The 17,811-nt window shown below is 49.2% G+C and overlaps 1 protein-coding gene across 23 annotated transcripts in view; it reads left to right on the plus strand.

Annotated features, from left to right (window-relative positions):
- The window catches only part of MAST2 (microtubule associated serine/threonine kinase 2), a 159,158-nt gene that overhangs the window by 33,576 nt on the left and 107,771 nt on the right, over positions 1-17,811 (plus strand). For 2 of the 23 annotated variants that reach the window (XM_072649290.1, XM_072649292.1), the window contains exon 1: positions 17,090-17,418. The exons of the other annotated variants lie outside the window; for them this stretch is intronic. In XM_072649290.1, coding sequence (XP_072505391.1) covers positions 17,377-17,418 — 42 coding nt within the window. In that variant the 5' untranslated portion in view covers positions 17,090-17,376. Of the gene's footprint in view, positions 1-17,089; positions 17,419-17,811 lie in introns of those variants that run through there. 23 annotated transcript variants of the gene reach the window in all.

Genomic DNA, 17,811 nt, shown 5'->3' on the forward strand with positions numbered 1-17,811 from the left:
CACATTAAAAACCGCCTTCCCTGACTTTGTGTTTCTTCCATGGTGGCCTGCATGGGCAGGCTCCCTGACCACGGAGCTCTGAGGAGGTCGGAGTCACAGTTAGGTGTGGGGCAGAACCTTGGCACCCATGGAAACAGAGCCTTTGGGCTGTGTTAGCTGCCCCTGGGCCTTTGTCTTGCATGCGGGTTCTGTAGCTCCTGAACTGATCCCCAATCTCTGTGGTCCCATGGGCACACTCTCACTGCTGCTACATTCCTTATCTGTCTCTGCCACTCGGACATTCTACAGCTTCTTCAGTGTAGTCTCTGTCCTTCCTGAGGTCCCCTGTCCTCTACCTGTGAGGCTATACTCACTGACCTCCCTTTTCTAGATACAGCTGCTCCAGGTGCAGCTTATCTGATGTTTAGCAGAGAGCCTGATGAGTCTCTTGTGCTATTTTATGGATCAGATGAAGAGGACAGGATCCCAGGAAAACACGTTTAGAGCTGGAAGGGGCCTTGGAGCCCCCATGTTTGAGAGATGGGAAACTGAGGCCCAAGGGGTGAAGTGACTTGCCTAAGGTCATGCAACTGGTGAATATCAAAGGCAGCTCTTTTTGACTCCAAGGCTGGCATCAAATCCCAGCAGTACAATTAGACAGCATCAGAACTGGCTGAAGGGTGGGGGCCCTAAGGTCAGCCATCAGGGACTGAATGACCTCCTGACTGGTCCTCCTATCTCCGGGCTCCCCTCTGTGTCTGCTACCATAAGCTTCCTAAAACACAGAGATGCCCTTTTTCTCCTCCTGCTCTGGAAGATTCAGTGGTTCCCTGTTGCCTCTAGAATGAAGTGAAAACTCTTAAACCCAACACTGGAGAGTTCTTTCGAGGCTGCTCTTGAAGGATGAAGTGGCGTCCCTTCTCGCCAGTGTCATCCTTTTATGTTCTTGTTCCCATATGGTCCCTTCTCTAGGAACTCACTCAGCATTTCCCTCTTCTTTATTTTCATTTGCCTCCCCAGCTCCTTCATGGCTGCCTACAAACATGGCCAGATTCTCCCATCCTTAAACCCCCTTCTCTTGACCCTGCTGTCTCCTCCAGCTCCTTAGCACCTTCTGCTCCTGTCTGACTTTTGATTCTTTCCCCCTGTGCCTTGCACAGAGTAGGTACTTAATAAATGTGTATTGTATTGCATTGAACTCAGCTGGAAGTCTCCAGTGGAATGCCCCAGGGACTTATACTGAGCCTCATGCTTTTTCCTCACTGACTTAATAAGGTCCAGAGGGCAGGCTCATCACGCCTCTATATGACACCAAGCTTGAAGAGACGACTGAACTTTAAAAATTTTTTTAAATTTTATTTTCAATTCTAAATTATCTCCCTCCTGCTACCACTTGTCCCATCCATGAGAAGGCAAGAAATATGATACATATTGCACATATGAAGTTATGCAAAACATTTGCACATTAAGAGGGAAAGAGAAAGAGAGACAGAGAGGGTGGGGGGCGTGGAGGGAGAGGCTTCAGTCTGTACTCTTGAGTCCATCAGTTCTCTGTCTGGAAGTGGGATAGGGTTTTCATCAGGAGTTCTTTGGAATTGTGGTGTATCACTGCATTGATCAGCGTCGTTAATCACCAGTGGTTGTGTTAACTGTTCTCCTGGTTCTCCTCACTTCAGTTTGCGTCAGTTCATACAGATCTTCCCAGGTTTTTTTGAAACCATATCTTAGATTCTTATTTATTTATTTATCCATTTATCCATTCTTGTTTATTTATAGCACAGTAGTAACTGCCATTGGGCAGTTAGGGGGCAGCTAGATGGCGCCATAGTGCATAGAGTGCATAGAGTGCCGGGCCTGGAGTCAGGAAGACTCATCTTTCTGAATTCCAGTCTGGACTCAGACATTTTCTAGTTGTGGGACCTTGCACAAGTCACTTAACCCTGTTTGCTTTAGCTCATCATCTGTAAAATGAACTGGAGAAGAAAATGGTAAACCACCCCAGTATCTCTGCCAAGAAAACCCCAGATGGGGTCATGGAGAGTTGGACGTGACTAAAGTGACTGAACAATAGGTATACTGCCATATTCATATGCCCTAACTTGTTCAGCTATTTCCCAATTGATGGGCAGCCTCTCAGTTTCTGATATTTTGCCACTACAAAAATAGCCGCTATAAATATTTTTGTCCCTATAGATCCTTTTCTTTTTTTCTTTGATCTCTTTGGGATGTAGACCTAATAGTAGTATTACCTGGTCAAAAGGTACGCACCAATGGTCAGCTTTTGGAGGCACAGCTCCAAATTGCTCCAAAATGGTTGGACCAGTTCACAAGTCTACCAGTAGTGTATTCATGTACCTATTTTCCCCTGTCCTCTCAAGCATTTGTCATTTTCTGTCATCTTAGCTAATCTGATGGTTGTGAGTTAGTACTTTAGAATTATTTTAATTTTCATTTCTTTAATTATTGGTATTTTAGAGCATTTTCTTCATATGACTGTTGATAGCTTTGATTTCTTTCTCTAAAAGCTATCTTTTTAATCCTGTTTATCAGTTAGGGAGTGACTCTTACAAATATGGCTTAGTTTCCTATATATTTGAGAAATGACCTTTTTTTCCCCTCAGTTTCCTGCTTTCCTTCTAATTTTGGCTCCACTGAATTTGTCTTTACAAAAACTTTTAAACTTTATGTAACCAATAGCTAAGTGGCATGGTGCTTAGAGTATAAGGCCTGGAGTCAAAAGAGTCATTTTCCTGAGTTCAAATCATACACTTAGTAGCTGTGTGACCCTGGGCAGGTCACTTAACCCTATTTGTCTCAATTCCTTCATCTGTAAAACAAACAAAAAAAACAGAAACAAGCAACAACAAAAAGAAAACTGAGCTGGAGAAGGAAATGGCAGAGCAGTGTCTTTGCCAAGAAGACCTCAAATGAGGCCCCGAAGGCTTGGGTACACGTGAGCAGCAGTAACTAAAACGATCCGTTTTACCTCCGGTGAGCCTGGAACCTTGGGTTTATCAAACACCGGGTTGGAAGAAGGACTTGCGGATTTTTTTCCCCTGGCTTTCTGCTCAGAGTTTGACTTGGTGCATGTTTTAGGTCACTGAGGAAGAGGTTCTCGGAGAGCTGTGTCCAAAGTTGCTAAGTTCTTGCTCCTCCGTCATGACTCTGGTCCTCCAGGTCCTTTCTTCTGGATGTCAGGACTCAGCGTCTGCTTGGAGAGATGAGAATGAATGTGGCCCAGCCCTTACCTTCCCCATCTCTAGGTCAGGAATGAGATCCAGTCTGCCCAGAGTAGCTTTTCCTGTCCAGAACTGGGAGGCCAGATGGCATTTTTGAGTCTCAACGTCCAGTACTGTTTGTGTGATTTTAAAAGAAACTTCGAGACCAATATTTCCCTGTCATTGAACAGTGCTCATTGGGCCTCAGGCAACCTCATCTGCTCCTCATGTGGGACTGCTGGCTGGTTAGACGTAAGTAATCTGGTCCTCAGGGCCTCAGTGGCCCCGTTTGGGCAGCTCTTCAACTGTCCCTGTTTCCTCGACCTCCCAGCACTTAGAAATGGGAGTTGTGGAGCTGGTTGCTGGCTGCCATTTCTTGCTGCATTTGACTTACTGGGTGCGGGGGAGAGAACACGTTTATCTATGTCCCGTTTTCCCAGCATGCATGGTTGGCTTTCTTCACGTCTCTGTAGTGTCTCCCCTGGGGAATCTCATCAGCTCCCATGGATTCAGTTGATAATTCTTAGATCTATTTATCCAGTCCTAACCTCCCTCTTGACCTCTAGTTTCACATTTGTTACGGCCTGTTGGGCAGAACATCTTAAACTCAGCACATCCAAAACAGAGTTTGCTATCTTCCCTCTTTCCTCAAACCATTGCCTGTTTGTGTTGAGGAACCCGCCATTCTCTTCCCAGCCCCACAGGCTTGCATCCTGGGCATCAGCCTTGATTCCTCACTCTTCCACATGGCTGTGGCAAAGTCCTCTCTGTTTTCCCTTGGAGCCATGTACACACCTCCTCTTCTATGATGCTGCCATGGGTCCTCATCATCTCATGCCTGGATTACTGTGACATCCTGTTGGTGGGTCACCTTGCTTTTAGGGAGCTCTGTGTGTGTGCCCAAGAGCTGGCCTGGCCCCCTCTGGACAGGTCCTGCCATGCAGATTCTCTTCTCTGTTAGAACAGTTACCATCAGGATAGGTCATCTGGAGAAAGCTCTCCAACAGGTCCAAATTGGGGAATTGAACAGTAGCAGAAAAGCGCCATTCTGCCCAGAGTGCCTGGCTGGTGTCCTCGTTCAGCTTGCCTGGTCTCTGCTCCGTTCACGTGTGGCCTCAGTCTGAGCCTCCCTGGCCCCAGCTTTTCAGAGGCTCACCCAGGTGTCTGGCACCTGCTCTTCAAGGCCCAGGCGTTCAGCCTTGAGGTAGCCCTCCCAGCCAGGAGCCCACTGTTTAGTTAGCTCTTTTTAATGTTGGAGGAGCCCTTTGCTCTCACCCCAGTCTGGTTATGTCAGTGAAATCATCAGCTTGGCATTTCCTTTATTTGTTTACATATTTGGGTCATCCACTTAATCCTGCTAGGACCAGCTATGTGATGGGGTGAGAGACTACCCCTCACTCCCAAGTGGTCCTCCTCAGAGCTGCCTTTGTTTCTCTCCTTACCAGCCTCTGTGGAATTACCCAGTGGGCCAGGCCCCTCTTCCCCTCTGTTTTTGTCCTTGTGCCAACCAAATGAAGCCGTCTGTTCTGTGCCAGATGAACTGTCTGTTCATCTGTGTCTGGATGGTAGCACCCACGTGTGGGATTTAAAATTCCCCACCCAGCCTCCCACCTACCAGGGGTAATGCAGTACAGTAGAAACAGAGCCAGGTTTGGGTCCCGGCTTTGCCACTCAGTAGCTGGGGGACCTTCCGGGGCCCCAGGCCTGAACTCGGTGGCCTGGGAGGTCCCTTCTAGCTCTGGATCAATGATCCCCTGATCCTGGTGGTGAGGGTTCCAAGGCAAAGTGCATCCTTTGAGTTACTGTGGGGAGGATGAGCCTGCAGTCTGTGTGGGTTGTGCACTTGACCCTGAGTGTCTGCTTATGTATTTGTGCAGTTTACCTGACTGTGATATGGAAGAGACATTTTTTTGGGTGCAAACCTGACCTTTACTACAGCAGGAACATGCATCATTCATCTGCTTCCTACACAGAACTCAGGGCATGGGGGAAGTGGGATGGGGAGCATTGAGGGTCATTGTGGCCGAGAGAGAGAGAGACAGAGACAGAGACAGAGACACAGAGCCCGTGCATTCCCAGTGCCTCATTCTATTGTGGCAATCAGAGCATCCTATCTTTGGGTTCCTGGTTGCTCTAGAGGGGCCTCAGGCCTTGAATGTTGGTATCAAATGGCTGTGGCCTGTGGATGAATATCCCTTCTTTTCTTGGGTCACATTACTCACATTCATCTCCAGATGGACCAGTGATGTCCAAAAGTGCCTTGTTCATCCTTTTGATGCCCCTTGGTGTGGCAGGAAGTCTTCCTTCTCCCAGTGACAGGGCTTGCTCTCTGTCCCCTGTGGATGAGATGGTCTGGCCACATTCTAGGCCATGAGGGTGGCATGTCAGCAGGATTGTTTTCTGTCTTTTCCCAGAAGCATTCGTGGCCCCAGAAAGACAAGATGACTGACCTTCTCTGAGGAGTAGGAGTTCCCAGGGCCAGGAGTCCAGAGGGGCTGTGGCCTGGAATGTGGCTCTCACAGTCTGCTTCATTCCAGGCATTTCAGCAGAGTTGATTACGTACCCTTGGCATGAGGCCCTTTCCAGCAGACTGTCCAGGTCAGTGGGGACCTTTCTGCCAGAGTTGAAATTAGAATAGCAAACGCATCAGACAGAGGCTGATATGATGTAACAGTGTCCTCCACAGCCCACGTGCCTTCCTGGGGGGACCTGTTCTCGGGCTGTTGGTCATCCAGAGGCCACAGTGGGGGGCTTTCAGCTTGGAAGCCAGACAAACAATGCAGCACACATTCTTATGACACAGGTCACTGGGTCATTTTACAAAGTGGCCAAGGCCACCAGGAAAGGAAGAGTTCTTTTTCCCTCCTTTTGCCATCATCCTGGAGGCTTCTCCTGTTAACTGTCAGCATCACAGAACTGGTAGGTTACGTCACCAGATGTGGCTCACCCTCCTGCTGCCCCTGGATGTGCACGGCCCTGCTAAGCAGATGGGAGCCAGAGACTGTGACCCCATAGTCAGGAAGGTATTTTTGTTGTTGAGTTGCATCTGACTCTTCGTGACCCTTTTTGGGGTTTTCTTGGCAAAGATACTGATGTGATTTGCCATTATCTTTCTCCACCTCATTTACAGATGAGGAAACTGAGGCACACAGGGTGACATGACCTGCCCAGAGTCACCCAAACTAGGAAGTGTCTGTGCCACCTCACTGGCTCCAGTTAGGAAGGACATGGACAAATTGAGGTGTCCAGAAGAGCGCCTAGAGTCCAGGGTATATAAGGGGATGTTGACTCTTGAGAATCAAAGGCTGCGTTCCCACATTTATAGTATTGTCATGGGGTGGAGAAGGGGTCAGGTGTGTTCTGACCTGTTCCCACAGGGTGGAATCCGAGAACTATGTGAAAATTGCCCAGGCTGATGTAAGTGCGATAAAAGAAAACACTTCCCAGCGATGAAGGAGGCTGTGGTGAAGGCCATTGGAAGGTCTCGTGTGGCGTGGCCTGTCCTGGGTATGTGGTTGGTTATGTAGCCGCTAGGGTTGCCCTGCTTCTCCTCAGTCATTTAAGGCACTTTTATCTTTGCGTGTCCCCATCACTGCTAGCTTCAGTCCCAGTGTGGAGGGGCCACCCTCTTCCTGAGGGGTCTTCAGGCAGAAGCTGGTTGTCCACTTGGCAGAGACACTGGAAGTGCGAGGGGAGAGGGAGCCCATTTGTGGAGGGCCATGGACGCCAGGCCAAGGAGTCTGTGGTTTTGTCCTGTGTGTTTCTGAGCAGAGGAATGAGAGGGGAGGCCTGTGCTTAGGCTTCGTCTGGCTTGTGGTCCGATGGAGGGATCTACAGTGTGTTCAGGAAGGATGGAGATGGAGACTGAAAGGCTTGCTTGGCACCTTGTGTTTGCTTTTTGGCAGAGACAGGTTGCAGATGCTCCATCCGTCATTTGAGGCCTGGGTCACTGAGCTTCAGAAGCTGCTTTGGGTTGCCTCTGCCTGCAGTTCTTTTTTATTGTCTCTTTGTGCCTTTGGTTGGTGTGAGCTTGGGCTGAGCTCTCTCCCCCTCCTCCAGGCTGAAGATCCTCTCTGCTGCCTAGAGTTGGGAGTCTTCCTTGGCAGCCAGGCCTGCCACCCCAAGCTAGAAGTCCCTCCAGCAGCCATCCCCCATTCTTCTGATCTTTTCCTTTGCCTGTGGTCTTGTGCCTTCTCTTTCTCAGAACCAGACAGGTAGTTCCAGATGCCCATTTTTCATGTGACGATCCCAGATCTATTTGTTTGGGGCCGCCCTGTGGCAGAACTTTGAGACCTGGAATCAGGACAACCAGCATTTACTCTCCCTGATCTTGACTGAGGCAGAAGGAATGTGGCTCAGTGGCCCCAGTGTCAGGACCTGGCATCATTCTCACCGAGGGAACTTCCTCCCTCTGTGATGTTTTTTCAGGGACCTCACTGTCCTCGTTGGTGAAGATGTTGAGTTGGCCTAGAAGAAGTTGGGGAGAAGGCTTGTATTACATCCTGCAGATTTGGGAGCCAGGGAAGACCTTTACCAGGTAGAACAATGACCTGCATCTAATTCGGGGCATGCTGGTAGCAGTGCACACCTGCACGTGGTCCTACAAGGCATCTCTCAGTCCTGGGTGAGAGCGGCAGGATTAGACAATTGTTGGTGCGCACAAGGCTGCTCAGACTCCTGGCATCTTGGGCTGATTATAGAGGCAAAGTGACTGGGACTACAGAGGGTTCCTTCTCATAACAGGTAGAAGATGGCGCTCCTTTGGGGACTGGGTTGACAAACTGGCATCTGTCTAGAGGAGTCACCAGGAAGTCGTGGACCCTGGGGCCCAAGCCCTACAGGGAGCAGTTGAAGGTCGGAGTGTGTGGCCTGTGGAAAAGGAGAATTGTCCTCAGGTGTTTGAAAGGCTGTCTGCAGAAGAGAGGCTGGCCTTGTTCATCCTGCTTCTGGAGGAAAGACGAGGCCCAGCCTGTGGACCGAATGTAGGGTTAGCGCTGTCCTGCTGTGCCGCAGACTTCCTAGGGGAGCCACTCTGGGCTGCTTGCTGGGGACAACATCCAGTGCCTTCTTCGTCAGATTGGACTCCAGTATTCCTCCCCTCCTCACAACTCAGATTCTGTGGAAAATCACAAGGCTCCAGGTTCTCTAAAGGGGAAACTGGCACACCCTCTACCTCCCACCCTGAGCGTCCATCAGGCAGCCTCCAAGACGCCCCCTGTCTCTGTCTCATCTGAACATGGGTGTCTGTGTGCAGTCTCCTCCCTTAGGCTTTGAGCTCTATGGGCAGGCACTTTGTAGTCCCAGTGCTGGGCACACGGTTGGCACTTAATTACTGCTCATCACCTGACTTCCCTCACAGCTGCCAAGTTGCTCTCCCCATCTGCTGCTCAGTAAAGTCTCAGTTCTTTTCTTGGCATCTCAGGCGTTCCTCAGTTTGGTAGCTGACCTTGCTAGGCTTCTCTGAGACTGCACCCTCTCTGCCCCCTATGTCCGTTGCCTACCATACCTGGGCTAGACTTGATGCCTCTGGGACTGTTCACATCTGCCATTAATGGCCCCTCTTCCAGAAAGCTGCTTTGGGCCGCCTCCCCTTCCACCTCTGCTGACCCTCCCTCTCCCTTGCACCTGCCACGTCGTGCCTTATTTGTGTCTATCGTTTCCCCACTGGGGGCTCAGCTTTGTTTTCTTCCCCTCCCCCTCAGTGCCTAGCACAGGATTTTGTAGAGAGTAGCTGCCTAGTCAGTTTGTGGCATTTAGTTTGGCTGCCTGGAGTCCGAGGCCACTGAGGCTTCAGGAGGGAGCGAGGCTCAGGGAGTCAGTTCAGCATTTCTGGAGTACTTCCTGTGCTGTGTAGAGCCCAGCCCTGCCTGGGGGAGACAGAAGGGTCAATGATGGGCCAGTGGAATGGGTGGGTGTGGTGTGGACACAAGTAAATGTGATCTAGAAGGGAGCATTAGGGCCAAGGGCAGAGCCAGCCAGGGGGCTTGCTTAGATTTGAGGGAAGTGGACATGTGGGGGCCACTGGGATGGAAGAGCAATGCATCAAGGTCAGCTAGGTTTTCTTCTTGTTTGATTGGTCATCCCTGCCACTCTCTAGATGTGGCCTTCTCAGGAGCACAGTCCTGGGGGCTTCTCTTTTCTGCCTGTTCTCTCTGCTCTTCTCCAGAGCCTTTTCTGTTTCTTATGAAGTAAAAAGTGGAAGAGTTAGGTCCATTTTACAGAAAAAAACGTTAAGGCTTAAAGGGTTGCAGGCTCTTGTCTCTGAACATGCAACTTTCCCTGCCCTACCCGGAGTGAGAATGAGTGACTAACCGTGGGCTCCCAGGGTTCCTGCTGATCCTTTCTTCCCTGGTTGCTTGTTCCTGAACCTTGCAGAGATGTATGAAGCCAGGTCCAAGATGTGCTGGCCTGCCATCTTGTATCTTCAGGACATGGACATCATTAATTTCTGCTTGAGGAGGCAGAATCGTCTAGGGCTGCTTTTACTTAAAAGGAAAAGCCAGTGAATCTACATTCTGATTGGAGAGAGCAGGCTGGGGTGAAGGCCTAGAGGCTGATGATTTTTCAGAGGTAGGAAGATGCTGGGCAAGCTGGCGTGGTCCCCAGGCTGTCTGGTGCCCAGGCTGTCTGGTGCCCAGGCCGTCTGGTCCCCTGGCTGTCTGGTGCCCAGGCCGTCTGGTCCCCTGGCTGTCTGGTGCCCAGGCTGTCTGCTCAATTGCCTCCCCTGCCCAGGCTGGGGACTTGCTCTGGCTTGGAAGGTGTGTGCCTTCAGTCACGGAATAGTGGCTGGGTGCCTTCTTTCAGGATTGCTTCTTTTCCTCTACTGGTTGTATCTCTTCCTTGCCCTAGTGCATGCTGGAGTGCATGTGCTGCCCTGTCCCCTGGCATCCTCCCGGCCATTCCTGTGGTGACCTGCTCTCCTCCAGCCCTCAGCTCCTCTCATCAGCTCAGTTCTTCTTTGCTAAAATGGGTCTGTTATTGTTTGTTTTGCCCGCCTGCAAGCTGGTTGCAGAGATGTGGGCTGGGACCGCCGTGGTCTTTTCTGTACCATTCTCTTCTAGGAGAGATGGGGACTCTTGGAGGCTCACATAGCCCAGGCTTGGAGTTGGGTTTGGAACCAGACCTGGGATATCTCTGGTAGGGAGTTACCCAGTGGATGTCAGAAGTGGGACTTGAACTCTGGGCTTTCTGATGCCAACTGGGCCACACTGCCTCTTGTCAGAGGAGTTAGTCTAAGTTGTTTTTCTTCGGATCAGAACTGTGGAATTCTCCTAGTGAGAGTGATACCAATTAGGACGCACTCTGTAGTGGCTTGGGGCACTAGGAGGGAAGGGTCCCAGTATGATGTATTCGGAGGGGAGGCTCCTGGCTTCAACCCCAGCTCACTGCCCTTCCTAGTATCTTGTGAGTCCAGCCGAGCACATTGTTTTGTTTGGGCCAGACCTGTGATTTCAGGGTCTCCCAGGCAGCATTTGACAGAGAGAGGCCACGAATCTGCATCTCTGACTTTGGGCTCTGTCGTGTATAAATGCAGTGATCTCAATTTGACAGGTGAGGCAGCTGAGGCCCAGGGCAGTGCAGTGACTTGCCTGAGGTCCTACACTCTTGTCACAGCGGCATTCGAACCCAAGTCTTTCTGACTTTGTTCCCAGACCTCTTCACAGCATGACACTTCCTTTGGAGAACAGTTTTGTGGGTTGTAGGGAGCTCATGTGACATGAGAAAGGACCCTGTCCTCAGGCTTCCTGGGAGACTTTAGGGTCTGCCCCTTTCTCTCCAAATGTGGTTTCCTGTGCCTGCCTTCAGTGTAGTGCAGGCCCTGGGCCCTGCAGACTGACCTGCTGGGGTGCTGATGATGGGAAGGAGCCAGGTTTGATCTCTGATCTACCTCCTGGCCGGCTGGATTCAGGCCGTAGACAAGATGCATCTGCTAAGATCAAGCCCTTCCCCTGACCCTTTCCTTCCTCCACTCCCAGATCTCCAGATAGGAGAAGTCACCTGTAGGGCTGACTCCCTGGTGTTCAGCCTGGTGACACCATACTGGATGCTAGGGGTACAAAGACAGGAGTGGCAGGCCTCAAGGCATTTATGTTCTTTTGTGGGGCTTGATAGATCACAGCCCATGCTACATGGAAAGTACAAGAAGATGAGGGCATGAGCCCCTTGGGGCATAAGGGGACATCCGAGCTGAACCTCGAAGGAAGACAGGGATTCTTAGTGATGGTGGTAAAGGAGGACCTTCCAGCCTTGGAGTCGGGCACGGCCAGCAGTGCCGTTTGTCATAGAACACAAGTGTACAAAGAAGTGTGAAATGAGGAACAAAGACACAGGAGGACCTCCGGTGCCTGGCTAAGGAGCTCGTCATGTTTGACTGAGAAAGTGACTGGGAGCATCCAAAGGCTTTGGAGCAGTGTGGTCCAGCCTGGGCTGGAGGACGGGTATCCTGCTAGCTGTGTGCATGGGGAAAGCCTGGCAGCAGGAAGACCAAGGAGAAGGCTGGCACACTTCGGGCATCTAATAAATGTTTGTTGACGTGACTGATGTGAAAATATGTTTGATATAATTGTACATGTATAACCTGCATTAGATTGCATGCCACCTTGGGGAGGGGAACGGGGAGGAAGGGGGAAAATTTAGAACTCAAAATCTTATCAAAGTGAATGTTGAAAATTAAAAATAAAGTAAATTTAAAATATTTGATTTTATCTTTTTGTAAAATTATATTTTATTTTAAAAAATAATCAGAATTCTACTTTTTATCTCTCTCACCCCATCCCCTCCTCTCCAATTAAGAATGAAAGAAAAACAAAATCCCCATTACTAATATGTAGTCAAACAAAACAAATTACTGACTTGGCTGTGTCTAAGAACTCTAAATCTGTATCTGTGTGTTTCTTTTGCATTCTGAGTCCTTCACTTCTCTGTCATGAGTTGGTGATAATGTTTCATTCGCAACCCTCTGGAATAGTCGTTGGCCATTATGTAGGTCAGAGTCCCTCATTTTTTGGCTTGTTTACCTTTACAGCATTGCTCTCATTGTGTACATTGTTCTCACTTCACTCAGCATCAGTTCGTACAAGTCATCTCAGATTTCTCTGAAACCAGCCCTTTGTTTTCTACAACCTAGTAGAATTCCATCACATGTATAGACCATAACTTGTTCAGCAGTTTCCCAATTGATGAACATCCCTTGAGTTTCCCATTCTTTGTCACCTCAAAAAGTTGCTATAAATACTTTTGTATATCCTTAATTTTGCTTAGGGCTAATCCCCCTTTAATCTGCCCTCCCCCCAATTCCCCCTCCTCCCTTTTCTCTCCCTTTTCCCGATTGAGTGAAATATATTTCTGTACTATGGAATGTGTGTGTGTGTGTTCATTTGTTCCTCCCTTCTTTGTCTCCCGTCACCTTCCTTTCCCTTTCCCAATGAGTATATTCCTCTCCTCTTTCTGTTTATTTCTTAAAATCCTCAAGACCTAACCGAAGCATCCCAAGGCTTCCTTCTCTGATCCCTGATGGTGATAGGGATCAAAGGGGACACATGGATCATTTCCTCAGCTTTGAACATAGGCAGTTTATGCTTGTTTCATCCTTTATCTTTGTTTATTCTGTTTATCTTTTTATGTCTCCCTTCTCTCCTGGTCTTGAGTCATCCAGAAGAGAGGTGACGAGGGGCTGAACTAGGGTCCAAGCCATGGCCATAGAGAGAAGAGGATGTATCAGAGGTGATGTGGAGTTGGAGTAAGCAGGAATTAGCTGCTGATTGGCTATTGGGTGAGGGAGAGAGACTGAAGCAACAGAGTTCAGTGGGGAGAGGGGAGAAAAGGGAAGGGGATAAACATTTGTACAGCTCCTACTCTAGGTCAACATGGTGATAGGCACTTTACAAATATTATCTTAGTTGATCCTCACAACAACCCTGGGAGATAGGCACCTTTATTTTCCCCATTTTACAGTTGAGGAAACTAAGGCAAAGAGAGGTTGAGTAACTTGTACAGGGTCACCCAGCTAGAAAGTGTATTGAGGCTGGATTTGAACTCAGGTCTTCCTGACTTCAGGCTCAGGAAATCTATGCATTGTACCACCTGTCTCTGCAGCAAGCCCTGGCCCTGGGTTCCAAGTTGTCTAGGACTTGGGCATCCTTTCTTTGTAGCTCTGGTCTTTAATCAGGAATGTTTGGAAGTCCTCTATTTCATTTTTCCCTTGTAGGATTCAAGGAAATTAATCTTGACTAACCCTTTATGCTTTATCTTCTTGAATACTGTATTCCCATCTCTCCACTACTTTAAGGTGGTGGCTGCTAAATTGTGTGTGATCCTCACCATGACTCCTCATTACTTGAATTGCTACTTGCAGTATTTTTTATTTGACCTGAAATCTCTGGATTTTTGTCTGTAATGTTTTCTGGGAGTTTTTATTTTGGAGTTTCAGGAGGTGACAAGTAGATTCTTTCTATTTGCATGTCACTCTCTGGTTCTAAGAGATCTCGGCTCTTTCCTTTTAAGATTTCTTGAAACATGATGTCTAGCTCATGATGAAACATCATCCCTACTTCTAGACAGAGAGCTGATGGACTCAGAACACTGATGGAAGCATTTTTTCTTTCTTTTTTTCGGGCATGTCCACCGGGGGAATTGTTCTTTTGTTACCGTGCATATTTGTAATGGGCTTTGCTTTTCATGCCTTGGAAATGGCTGGGGAAGGGGGAGAGTTCAGAAATGAAAATGAAATAAATTGAATTTAAAAACAAAAAAGGGAAGAAAAAAAAACCCATAATGTTTGGGCCCCTTTTCTGGTCGTGGCTTTTAAGGGAGTGAGGGGATCCTTAAATTTTTTCTCCTATCTTTTTTCTATGTCATTTGTTTTAGCTATGAGATACTTTATTTTTTCTTTTGTCTTTTCAGTCTTTTGATTTTCATATTTCTTGTTGTTTCATGGAGTCATTGACTTCAATTGGGTCCATTCTGATTTTGAGGGAGTTTGTTGGTTAGGCAGTATTGTGTACATATTGAGTACGTTGTTAATTCCTTAACTCTTTCTTCCATAACTCTCCTCTCTTCTCTATTTTTTCCAATATAGGACTCTTCCTTCATTTATTTAAAGTGAACAAAACCTTCTCTGAGCAGTTCAAGTTGTCTTTTTCTTTGGGGCGTTACTGGTAGATGGTCTGAATCTGGAGTATCTGTCACCATGAGAGATTTTTATGGGGGGATTTTTGTTTGTGTGTTCATCCTTCTGTCTTGACTGGACTGTGCTCACTTCTGGAAGGAAGGGCTAGGCTTTTCTTGCTACTCCTTTCTTGGGGTATGAGTGTTAGGTTTTCCTGTGATTCCAGGGACAACTCAGGCTGGGACTTGACAACTTTCCACGTTCCCAAGGTGGCCTGATGGCTGTGCCTCTGATCAGAACACCAGGAGACAAACCTGTTGGGCTTATTATCAGACAGATGGGAACCCCTGCTGGTTCAGAACTGCTCTCTCCCCTTGTGCCTGGGAATCTTACTCTGATTATTCTTCTATTGGAGGCTCCAGCCTGGGCTAGAAGCTAGACCTGAGAGCCTGCACTGCTGCTGGGCTCTGAGCTACACCCTGGCTATTTGCTTCTGAACCTGTTCTTTTCTCAGTGCATAGCCTAGGGCCTCACCCTAGAGCAGGACTCCCCCCTCCCCGGTACAGGTACCTCCTCAATGTGCCCTGGGTCTGTGCCCTGCCAGTGCCCAGTACAGGACTGGGACCTCCTCTTTACCTGGAGCATAGCCTCTTCCTTAACCCTGAAGTGCCCGCAGTCTGTCACCTTATACTGACACCTGGGCTGGAAAAATGACTCAGCAGGATTTTTTCCTTGAACTTCCCCATTAGGATTTGTGCCAGTATATTTTAAGGTGTGTTTGGAGGGGTTTTGGTGTGGGAGCTGACTGTCATCTTCCTGCTTCACCATCTTAGCCCCACCTCTTGGATTTTGTCTTTGTATCTCTCTGCCTCTAACACAGTGCTTGGTGCAGAAATGTTGCAAGAAGGGGATCCCAGGCTCTCCCTGAGCAGTTGCTTGTCCCTTCTGGGGAGCCTCGGGTACTGACTTGTTTTCCCTGAGGCCAGGCCTCCCTCTGTTGCTGTTCACCTTGTGCAGTCAGTCAGCCTCCCCAGCTGCTTCCTTTCTCTCTCAGGCCTGACCTCCCCTCTAGCCCAATAGTGGTCTGGGCTCAGCCAGACTGTATCGACAGGTCGGTGGCCCCAGAGGCAGAAGCAGTGGCCTCCCTGGGATTTGGGATGGAGCTCAAGCGGAGGCCCAAAGGGGCCCAAAAACCCAGATTGGATTGATAATCCTGGAAATCAAGTACTTCACTCCTGACAATCTTGACTTGTTATCACCATTTTATGGAGGAGGAGATTGAGTAGAAGAGAGAGAGGTTGTTTTTAAGTCTCCTTTAGTCAAACCAACAGTATTTATTGAATGTCTGCAGTGTGGTACTCCATGTGCCTACCATGTTTAGTGTGGGGATCCCATGACTTTCTCTACCCAGTCAGGCATCAGCCATAGACAAGTGCAGACCAGACTTGAGCCAGGGGAACCCAGAGTGCCCCACCAGGCAGGCTGGGGCCCAGCCAAGGATGGTAGGGCCCAGTGCCAGGCAGAGGGCTGGAAGCTGGTCATCAGTGGTCACTCTGCATGTTCTCTGTGCCCATTTCCCGAACACAGTAGTTCTGCCTGACTTTACAGAAGGCTTGTGACTTTAAGAGCTCCGCCCCTCCCTGCAGGGCAGGCACACAGTCTGCAAATGGACTGTCTTCTCTGGCAGCTGGCAGCAGCCTGGGGAGGTTCACAAAGACACAGGCAGATGGAAGGAAGCAGGCTCCAGGAGCGGGACTGGGAGAAGAGGCGGAGGCAGAGGCGCCGCCGGCATCCTCAGCCCTCACAATGAAAGCCCTCCCTGGCCAGTCCCCACGCTCTGAACTGCCAGAAATGTTGGGCGATTGGGACATCTTGAGGAGCTAAAGCCCCTTGTTTATAGGGGCACCCTGCCTGAGCTTTGGGAAAGCCCCCTCCCCTGCACCTCTGGACTCAAGGTGGGGGAGAGGAGGAAGAGGAGGAAGAGAGGCTGGGACATTTTCTGGCCATTGCCAGCCCTGACCAGACCCTTGGATCTGGGCTTGTCTCTCTTTGGAGGGTGGGTGTGGGTGTGGGTGTGGGGGGGGCGTGGCTTGGTGGATAGCTCGTGTTCCGAAGAACAATGATGAGGGCGGGCGGCTGAGACTTCCTGAGAGCAGACCCAGCCTGACTGGCCGCCTTTCTGACCTGCTACTGGGACCTCAGTGATGACCATCAGCCTGGGGGTCTTCTTCACAGCTGCATGCTTGGAATTCTCTCCAGAGAACCCCCTCACTTTGAAATTTAACTCATCTACTTGGGACTGGCCTTGAAGGAGACCCAAGGCATTTTTCAACTTGGCCCAAGTCCCAGGCTAGAGCAGGACAACTGATGACCAAAGAAAGCTCAGAACCATGGATGCTTCAGAGAGCCTTGGAGACCCAATTTCTTGCACTGGTGGAAGGGGAAAGGCTTCCTTACCAGGTTGGCAGGAGTGAGTGACTAAATGAATTGTGGCATGCTCAGAGCTCACACTACATGTGACCTCAGGGACCAGGGGCTCCTCTGCTAGACTCAGGCCAACTGCCTCTGAAGATGCCTGAGATGAGAGCAGATCTGGAATAGAGAAACAAAAGAGTGTGCCGCCAGATTGAATGGGAGGACTCTGTGTGCCCTGGCCTTTCTCTGTCCAGATGATTCACAGAGGACCATCCTTTTTACCTGTGGATAGATGTGACCAGGACTGTACTCTGGCTTTGGGAAGGTGGGCTTCCGTGACAGGGGCAGGAGGCTTGCTTCGGAGGTGAGAAGTGGGTGGGAGAGCCTGGGTGCTTTGTGGCCCCAGGAAAGGGACTCTGGCCCATCATTGTCGGATTGTATTTCCATTTGGGGGCATTTCATTAGTTTGGGGCCTCTCTTCCTGATATTAACCATATCAGTGATATAGGGAGAAAATACTCAGAAGAGAAAAGTTTGGCCAGCCCTTGGGATGTGACTGAGCCATATTCGTAAGGGGAGGGATTTGGCTGTGAGCTGAGTACTGGACAGACAGCAGTGAGGAGTGGCCCTGGGAGGCTAGAGGTGGCCCAAGTTTGCATGATGGATGACTCCAGTATTCTTCGGAGGAGGGGGCTGCAGGTGAGTAGAAGAAAGGTGTTCTGGGAAACTTAGGGGAAATGGGAAGGCACAGGGGTGAGGAGTCAACATTTCTTTTATTCTGTGGTGGTGACTTGCAATTTCCAGATTTCTTTAAGGAGGATATTTCACACTGTTGAACTAAACAGGCCCAGGATTGAAGTTATTGTTATTCTAGACTGCTACCAGGTCATTTCCAAGTGTGATCAGCCGCTCGACTTTCTTTCTGCCTTTCAGTCTGGTCTGTGGGGCATTCTCTCCCAGTCCTTCTTTTGTTGTTTCTTCCTTAAGAAGGCTTGTCCATATATTACTTTTGTAGAGGTTAGATATCTGTGAATGTTGTTTTACAGACCACATATTCTGAGTCATTGAGTTCTCATGCATGATTGTGACCTG

This window comes from Notamacropus eugenii, chromosome 2, assembly GCF_028372415.1.
Source record: "Notamacropus eugenii isolate mMacEug1 chromosome 2, mMacEug1.pri_v2, whole genome shotgun sequence".
Lineage (NCBI taxonomy): Eukaryota > Metazoa > Chordata > Mammalia > Diprotodontia > Macropodidae > Notamacropus > Notamacropus eugenii.